We start from the raw sequence: 9,809 nt of genomic DNA on the forward strand, positions 1-9,809 counted from the left end.
TATTAAAACTGCAGATATTGGATCCGATCCGATCCGATAATTTTAGTACAGATCGGATCAAAATTTTGATCATATCCAATTCAATTCGATCTGCATTCACCATTGAATTTTTATTATTTTTTAAATATTTTTGAAATAAAATATTGATTAATGTTGGCAGCCCAAATTTTGGCTCCGTATACATTTAAAAAAGAAAAAAGAAAAAAAATTGGACTCCATATATTTGTACTTCAAGAACTATTGATCTGAAGCCACATATATCATGCTAGCTAATTAACTGGGATATTACTTATTAGTCAACAACAGCTAATTATTAAACGAACTAAAAATAGAAACAAAATCTGACAAAAAAAAATTCTAAAAACCTAACAACAAAAAATAATATGTAAAATATAATAAAAAGAAACATAAAATCATTATAAAAGAATTTCGAAATAACCTAACTAAAAAAAGTCTAAAATTTAAACACAATAAAAACTCTTTTAATTATGGTAAAAAAAAACGCATTATTTTCTAATGTTTTTTAAATATTTTTTATACATAAATTTTGGATGTCTAAATGCATGTTAGAGATTTCAGAAGTTTTTTCTGAGAATGTATATTAAAAAATAAATGAAAATAAATAATATTTTGAATTTCAAATGTTTAACTTTTTCAGAAATTTCAAATGCTTCTTTCTATGATTTTGCATGTTTTATTTTATTAAATTTTGAATATTTATTTTAGCAATTTTAATTTTTTTGTTAAGTTTTAAAAATTATCTTTCAAAACATACGAAAAGAAATATCTGAAAATTAAAAAAAAATATCTAAAATTATAAAAAAGAATCATAAAATATTTAAGAAAAAATATCTAAAATATTAAAAAAATATCCAAAACCTATAAAAAGACACATCTAAAACCTTTAAAAAAAATTTAAAATAAAAAACATCTAAAATTATTAAAAGGAATAATCTAAAAATGAAAATAAAAAAACAAAATATTTAAAATTATTGAAAAAATGCCGCAATTAAAAGGAGGAATGAAACTTTCAATATTCTGTTTCAGTATCTAGTGGCTTCTTGATTCTGGAAAGTTGAAAGTGGTAGGAGAAGAAATGTGATGAAGAAGTGCGGAGAAGAGAGAAAAGGAAAAAGAGCAGAAGAGTTAGGAAGAGAGAGGAGAAGAAAGGTGGAAGAAAATGCGAGGGTGTATGTGTTTTTTTTTAAAGTAAAACTAGTGTTTAAAAAAATATAATTTTTTGAAGGGAGTCAATTAAATAAGAATGTTTAAAACGTCTTTTTTTAAAGATGTTTTTAAGTAATTAAAATTTAATACATCTAATTAATTAAATTATGTTATTTTTATTAAAATTAGATTAGATAAATTGATTTAGTCAAAAAATTAATAAATAATACTTTGAACTGATCTAAAATAATATTTGTTTTTATTAAAAATAATTACCATATCTCTATTATAAAAAAATTATTAAAATACTCTTTATATATATATTTATAAATGGCTCCCTTTTTTGAAAAGTTAGTTGCTTGGTGCATATAGAATTTCCTAAATTTTTTTCCTGTACATGTTGTTACTACGTGTAATTCCATGAACTACAAAATCAAACCACTTTACGTACGAAGTGACAACATACAGAAACAAGAATCCGACCACCCCGTGACCTTAAGGTCCCGCCAAACCATTTATTCACGGGTCCATAAACGTGAGGCTACGAAGTTCCGATCCTCTCTTCTTTAAATAACAATACCCACAGTTTTCACTTTCACGCTTGTTCATCAATATTTACTGGCCATCACCATCACCATCGGCATTTCATTTCATTGAGCAAAAATGGATGGCAGTTGGGTCGCACTGCGATTAATGGTGGTGGCGGCAGTACTGATGAGCGCTAATATGACGAAAGGTGCAAGTGGTATTAGTGTATGTAATATGAGTGAGGATGGGTTGATGGCTTGCAAGCCATCGGTGACTCAGCCAAACCCAACTGATCCAACAACAGAATGCTGCAACGCTGTTAGTAATGCAGATTTGCAATGCCTTTGCTCTTACAAGAACTCAGTAGAGCTGCCCTTTCTTGGAATTGATCCAGATCTTGCTATTTCACTTCCCGCCAAGTGCAATCTCCAAACTCCTGTTGGTTGCTAAGCTTCTATGATATAATGTGTGTACTTTTTTTCCATATATGTCCTTATGTAGACGCAATTAAGGCATCAATTGTACTGCATCTACTATCTACTATTTATCTATGCCATAATGTACTTGGATGCTCAAGAACTGAATTTGTCTGTATGATTGATGGGTTAGGAATTGAAGTCCTTAAAGGGCACCCTTCCATTGAAGATAATTTTATTTCATGAGGCTTGACTTTTATTTCCTACATTTTTTTTTGTATATTATATGTGTTTTCCCTCTATTTCAATCGAGTTGTTTAGTATATCTAAGAATATTAGGTTCGCTTAAATTCAGTGTCTACATATATATATTATACAAACGTGTCGCTACCAGATTACTTTTAGTAACTTGTGTAATTCTGTTTGCTGATAAAGCCAAATAGTTAAAATGAATTAGTGTGAAATAAATAAAGAGATAATTTATGGATCAGTAGTTTTATTAAAATTTGGCCAGTATTTAATCAGTAAAAAAAATTTATACTATTAAATATAATCTCACACTATTAAAAATACTAATGATAGCTAATTGATGGCTACAAATTATAAAATTTACTGACCTCTAGCACTCCTCATAAATAATTTATCTCTTAGTCCACAAATATATAAGTCACTTCAATTCAATACACGGATTAATAAATCATTAATTTTAAAATAATTACTCAATTCAGTTCTTAAGAATTTTAAAAGTAGATATTTAGGTCTCAAAAAAAATTAATATCCAAATTAATTTTTTAATATTTTTCTCTGTCAAACATGTTATCTAGCGTGACTCACTAACAAATACCGAGTTAGCATATAAAGTTGCACATATGATAGTTGAATGTCTCTGTGTACGAAAAGTAAGGTTGCGAGAACCGAACTGATCATCAAATCGGTCGAGTAACTGTTTCAATGGTTCAATGATCTAATCGTAGTCGAACCGATTTCGTTAAATATAAAATAAAATTATTAAAAATATAATATAAATCTTTTAAAATTTAAATTCAATTATTTATATAATAATAAGATTTAAATTTTCATAACCCACCCACTAACTAAACTATATCTCATCTTATCATTAAAATTCTACATTCAAATTCAAACATAAAAATTTAGAAAAAAATGATGGCATAAAATACTATATCCAGTTATCCACATTCAATCAACAATCACCAACAATGTCAATAATTACTTAATTAGACCAAATTCGCTCAATTAATATCAAATTACTAACTAAAAATAGTTATGAACCAATTTCAGCAGCAATATTTTTTCAAGATGTACAAAACAAACCATCCCCTGTCCCCTGAAAATCCTAAAAGAAAAGAGATTTACCAATAATTGACCAACTTTTATTTTAACATTCAACCCTTCCAAATAGTTCTCCTAAAAAATTGGTACAACCTCAAAGAAGAAAAGTCTAAAACCCAACTTCATGCTTCAATTGCAGTTACAACTTGCAATATAGCATACCTTCAATGAGCAATAAAGGGACAAAACAGAAACGCAATATTTGAAATAAAATTATCCTTCACTCACTCCAAAAACGCAATAGGAACCTGCCTTCCAACAATTCATTCGCAACAACACAGTAAGCTGAAAAATGACAATGCAACATTTCAAATCACTCAAACACAATGAGAATTTCACCCTAAAAATCATCTAAGCAAAAATGCATACATATATACACAAAATTGAATAAGAGAAAAACAGATCTAAAGAGAAAAAGAAAGGAACCGATTGAAGCCATTATTGACGAGAAACTTGAAGGTATGGTTGTCGCAGTTGTAGGTGAACTTGTTGTTAGAGGAAGGAAGCTTCTGGAGGCACTGGAACGACGGTGAGGAGAATAGGCACATTTGCGATGGGGAGGAGAACAGGGATGAGTAGACGTTCGCGACGTTGAGCAACAGAAACGTTCGGCAGCAACGACGTTACCCTCGGTCTTGACAATGACGATGACAGATCTGGGCTTGACGAACTCCTGGCAACGAGGAGGAGAATAGGTCCGGCTTGACGGCACCCTTGGGCTTGCGACTCGAGGAGGAAAGAATACCTTCGAGAAGCAAGGATGGCAATCATTAGTTGTCACTGCCGAGAGTGGTAGGGACTGATGGTGCCTGAAAAGCTTTGATGATTTTGCTCTAATAGGGTTAGGGTTGGTCAATTTGAGGCTTTGTGCGTTTGTGGAAGATTGAAGAGGGGATGGGTGTTCTCATTTTGGGCCGAGTATTGTTTTTTTTGGGTTGGGACCGAAACGGCACTGTTTTAATGTTGATTAGAGATCCGAACATTTTAAAAACTTGGCCGGTTCAGCCGGTTCACTGGTTAACTAGTTCAACTAGTTTTTGACCGATTTTTTGCAGTACAATTTTAGACGTCAACCAGACCGGTCAGATGACCGATTTTCGGTTAATCTGGTCGAACTGGCCAGTCCAGTCTGATTTTCAGAACATTGACAAAAAGGACAAAACAGTAATCCCTGACCTAAAAATTCAAAATTGTGTTGTTTTAATAAAGAAAATAACTTATCATACTACAAAAAATGGCATCACTTATCAATAGCAGTAACATACTATACAAAAAAGAGATTCAATCCTAAACAAACTCACATATCCTTCGGTTCAATCCAAATCTTCTTGCCTACTTCCCCATCCTCTGTCACCACTTTCTTGAGGAGACCAACCTGAACCAAACGGGTACCTCAAAGATATCCTAAAAGTCCTCAGAATAGGTATACCTCTAGACATGTTTTTCATTAAGCAGGAAAGGGAGGAAGGACAAAGGATGGAAGGGGAGTTAAGCATCTATTGGAGGAAAGATCGGGGCCGAAACTAAAGGATATGTTTTTTGTTGGGGTTAGGGACGTAGTTTTAAAATTTTATGTCAGGGAATGTATGTTTTGTCCTTTTCGCACACGTGGACATTTAATTGTCATGTGTGTGAGTTTACGTGTCAACTCAACATTTTTTGTTAGTGAATTATACTGAAAAATCGATTGAAGACTGTTATATTTAGCGGAGAAAAATATTAGGCATTGATGTGAGTATTATTTTTTTAAAATAAAATATTTGATTTAAAATTTTTAGAGATTGATTTGAATAATTACTCTTAATTTTAAAAGTAATTTTGTTAGTTAACAACTTTTGTTTAACCAATAATAACCCAATACCACAGTAGATGAGCAAAAATTAATAATAGAAAAAAAAAGACTTAAAGAAAAAGAAGAATATTAGTCAAAGACAAAAATTAATTCTTAATCCTTTCTTATTTTACTTACCCAACCCATCCTGTTGATCCTTACCTATTGAAAGGAATTTTGAGATAAGAGAAGCCCCCGTCCATCTTTCAGTGATCAGAAGAATAAGCCAAAGATAGATTTGTGTTTTCGTCAGCTACAACGTATTTGATTTTAGTCGAAGAAACCCAATGAACTAATCGAGGAACAGTAATAAACGGGCTGACAATATAGATAGCATAAAGGATTTTTTTAATAAATAACTTAATTATTTTATTTATAGATATAGATAATTTGTAGTTTAATTACCATTTTGCATTACTTTATATATTTCATTTATCATATAAACGAGTTAAGTTTAAGTGTATATCGTTTACACTATAAATGAGATAAGATACAGTTTGACATACACATATCACATTTGTACATGTGATATATGGAAGAAAGCGATCTTCACGTATCTCGTTTACAGTGTAAACGAGATACGGTTAAACTCAACTCATTTACATTGTAAACGAGATATTAGAAAAGTTAATTCATTTGCACTATAAACAAGATATAGACAAAAACCGTATATCAAAATATATAACTCATGACCAGTGGAAACATAAGAATCTATCTATCAGGTGGACACTACTTTGGAAATCTATGGTATATCCACGAGATTAGTAGCAACATGCATCCAACAATGTTAGTGGTAGATCGATGTGGTGCAGATCATAACGAGTGGTATCCATGCGAGCACAGTGGATCACCAAAACAGACCGCAGCACCTCTCGAGGTCCTCTAATAATGGTAGCCACCTGATATGGACCTGGTTGTTTGACTTGTCTTTCATCATCTAACCCCCGATCAACAACAAGATGTAACACCTCGTGTACTGTTGAAGGGTGGCTGATCTACAGTAGCTGGAATATGCCGTACTCTGTCCCTAAGCCATATTAGCTTGATCAGAAATGACTCCTTCCTTTGTGTCCCTGTTGCTGAATTTGAGGAGGCTTAGCACCGAGGAGCTCCTCTACCCACTTCCAGGTAATTAGGTGCTAGTACCATGTCTGGAAGTCACGCAAACACCCATCCACTAGCTCTCCATGCGTAGTTAACCCAATGTGGTATGCAGTATCCTGCAGGGTGATGGTGCACTCACCCTAAGGCAAGTGAAAAGTGTAGGTCTCTAGACGCCAACGCTCCACGAATGCAGTAATCAGGGGGTTGTCAAATATAAAGTTTCTTAGTTGTACCGTGTCACTAAACCCAGCCTCCCTCAAGTAAGGGAGAATGGCGTCTGGTGGTGCGAAAGTGTGGCTAACTCACCTAGAGAGTAGTAAGCCAGGCCTCTATTAAAATATAAAATATTTCAATAAAATAAAAAAATCTATTTGATATATGACATATTCGAAATCAAAAGTAAAATTTAAATTTCGAAAAAAGATAAAAATTATAATAAATAATTATTTCAACAATATTGCAATTAATATTCAGTAAAATAAGTTATATACCATATTTAAAATCAAAATAAAAAATTAAAAATAAAAAAGGTAATAAATTATTATTTCACATTCCTTTACTTATTATTCTTCAAACTAAATTAAATTAATTAATAAATATCCTTTAAAAAATTAATTTTCTAAATCTCACATTTAAAAATTTTATTTAATATTACAACTAATATTCAATTGAGCAATTTAATAACATATTTTACCATCTAACAAAAGCTAATCTGGCACTTAACTTATTTTATATTACCAAAATATAAGCTATTCTAGTCATATATATAACGATATTAATTTTATAAAAGTATCCTAACTATAACTATGTGCTTATTTATTTAAAAGAGAAAAATAACAACACTAATCTAAAAGTCAATCGCTCCCACGATGTGTCACGTCTTGTTTAGGCAATTGATGTTACCATTTCATGCATCTATGTCGCTATAATGTCCGAACATTTCAAGAATATCAAGAAAATATTCAAACGAGAGAGAAAAGAAGTTAAAGAGGGTGTGAAAACAGCATGAGTCACACTGTAAACAATTTTTTTATGGCCAGATATAAGGTACAGATTTTTCCATATAGATGCAAGGAGGTGTTGACAAGTGGCAAGGATGATGGTTGTAGGGGATAGGCTTGGCAGAGCCCTGTAACATTGTCTGCCTAGGTGGGTGAGGGAGCTAGCTAGTGGAAGCTGGAGCCGATGTCACAGATCCGATAGTGTATTCTGTTAGTGGGCTGGGCCGTTGTTTTAGTTTTTACTTTTGGGCCATGAGTGTCCTACAAAGAGAATTACATGAGAGGAAATTAGCCTTACAGAAGAGGGCCGGTCACAGCGACCAGCAACGCCGAGGGAGCGGGGTAGATCGGCAAGGTATGGTGAATTCGGTGGTTGGAATTGAAACCATGGTTAAAGCAAGTGCGTTGGGCGAATGGTAGGGGAACGGCATCCAAAATCAAAGAATCATTAGTGGACACTGCGGAAGACATCGTCGTCGTCCTGTACACAAGTTTGCGAGCCAGATGAACGTCATAAAGGCATGTGTCGACATCGGAAGATGAATTTGAGGGAGGAGCTGCGATGGTTAGTTGGTGGCAGCCATGGAAACAACCATCTTTGTGCGTCGTTTTGACTAAGGTAAGGGATTGGGTTCGGCAGGCTGGGGTTTTCAATTCGGTTTTGTTGTTTGGGCTGAGCCCAATAGTTGGGAAAATAAACTAGTGGAGTCCAGAAGGTTGCAGGCTCAGGTAAGAAACAAAGAAAACCCTAACCCTAATTCAACACAAGCAGAATCAGAGTCGTGGACCCCTCTTTTCATGGCATACCTTCCAGTGTTCCTCGTAAGTCATCGTCCTTATCTTATCTGATTCTAATGTGTGAGTTTGTTCATGATTGGTTTGAAACACGGTGAGTTTGGGTATTTATGTATTGATTGATTAAATCGGATATCGGGTTTGGATAAGGTGGATGAAATCGTGACTGTTATTGTTGGTGACAATTGTTCAGGTAAAGCTGAATACGTTGCCTATCTGGAAGCTCCTAAGGAAAATCTTAGTGAGTACTAGACAAGGTCCCGCAGTAGTCAGATGTTGTTAAATTCACGACAGCCTTCCGTTTTATTTTGATTTTTTGTATAATCTCAGGGTCTATGGTTTTCTAATTTTATGTGGTTTACAGGGGTTCTTGGATGCAGACTCAGGAGGTTCAATACACGGCGGAACATGTACTTTTCAGAATAGAGATCTTTCTGATTGAGCAAGTGGTGGTCGATTTGGTTAAGCGACACGTGCAAATCTACGATGACCATAGAGGTATGGGTATCATGGTTTCTGCTCTGTTGAGTTTCTATCTGTGTGCGATTTCATTCACTAATGACTATGTTTATTGTTATTTTTACTTGTCAGAATGCGAGTTTTGAGTTTGAAACGTTCTTTGAAGGATAATGTTCACGTTTTTCGTTTCTATCTGTGTTGCAATATTTGTCGCGCACTTTCTGGAGATAATGCTGTTGAACCTACATATGGCAAAGTACGGTAAAAAATAATAGCACAGTGGACTATATGATGTGTGAGATGGAGATGGCTACTAAGTAGGTACCATCCTAATTTTTGTATATGTCGGGTGTATGTTAGGGTTATGGTTTGGTTGTTTTGTTCGTGACGTTGTTGTTTGTGTTCATCGCTGTACAACTCATGTATGCCGCCGTGTATGAAAGTTTTAATTTATGCCGTGAGTTTGTTGCCGGTCCTTGCGTCAGTGTCATCTGATAACTGAAATTTTCTCCTTCATTTAAGTACCTAGAATTCTTCTGTATATTTGGATTGAAACAGCTAAGTGAAATTTAATGTTGAACAACATTGTGTAGATTTTGATATTGTACAGATCCCTCTTCGTAAACTGAAGCAACCTATAGCCCTCTGACTGCCCGGCCATGTAAGCCATAATCTTCGATGTGACAATCCCGAACTTTTTTAGACTATCAACTTGGGCCTTATCAGACTCACTCAAATTCCGATGACTAGGAAGATGACTAAACATGGTTGGAGCCAGAGGGTGGTTATGATCGTCGTCTATCCTACAGACTTTCTAAACCTGGTCTTGCATGTCAAAGTAAAATTTCAGCTTTGCCGAACAGCCCGTCTGACTCTCCAACTTCTCCTCCTGTACTCGCGCTGAATGATCGTAGTGTTTCTCATTCCCTGTGCCTTGACGGTGACAAAAAAAGTCTCATCTTACCAAGACACCGTTTATTCGAGCCACGTCACCCTTACGTATACCGAACCCCCGTAGCCAGGCAAATTGCTTGTATGCCGCATAAGCCTCTTCCTCCGTACTAAATATTTTGTCGATGAAATCTTCTGTGCACCTAAACCCGGGAGCATCACCCTGAGAAATCTCCGGGTCTGGGTAGACGCAGTTCTCGTGGGTAT

The 9,809-nt window shown here is 34.3% G+C and overlaps 1 protein-coding gene across 1 annotated transcript; it reads left to right on the top strand.

The window, feature by feature from the left end:
* Nucleotides 1-1,830: 1,830 nt before the first annotated feature.
* Nucleotides 1,831-2,145, top strand: LOC110278500 (putative lipid-transfer protein DIR1). The gene has a single exon (XM_021136759.1). It carries the CDS (start codon nucleotides 1,831-1,833, stop codon nucleotides 2,143-2,145), a length of 315 nt encoding a protein of 104 aa, XP_020992418.1.
* Nucleotides 2,146-9,809: the final 7,664 nt, after the last annotated feature.

Source organism: Arachis duranensis, chromosome 3 (assembly GCF_000817695.3).
Source record: "Arachis duranensis cultivar V14167 chromosome 3, aradu.V14167.gnm2.J7QH, whole genome shotgun sequence".
NCBI classification, from domain to species: Eukaryota; Viridiplantae; Streptophyta; class Magnoliopsida; order Fabales; family Fabaceae; genus Arachis; species Arachis duranensis.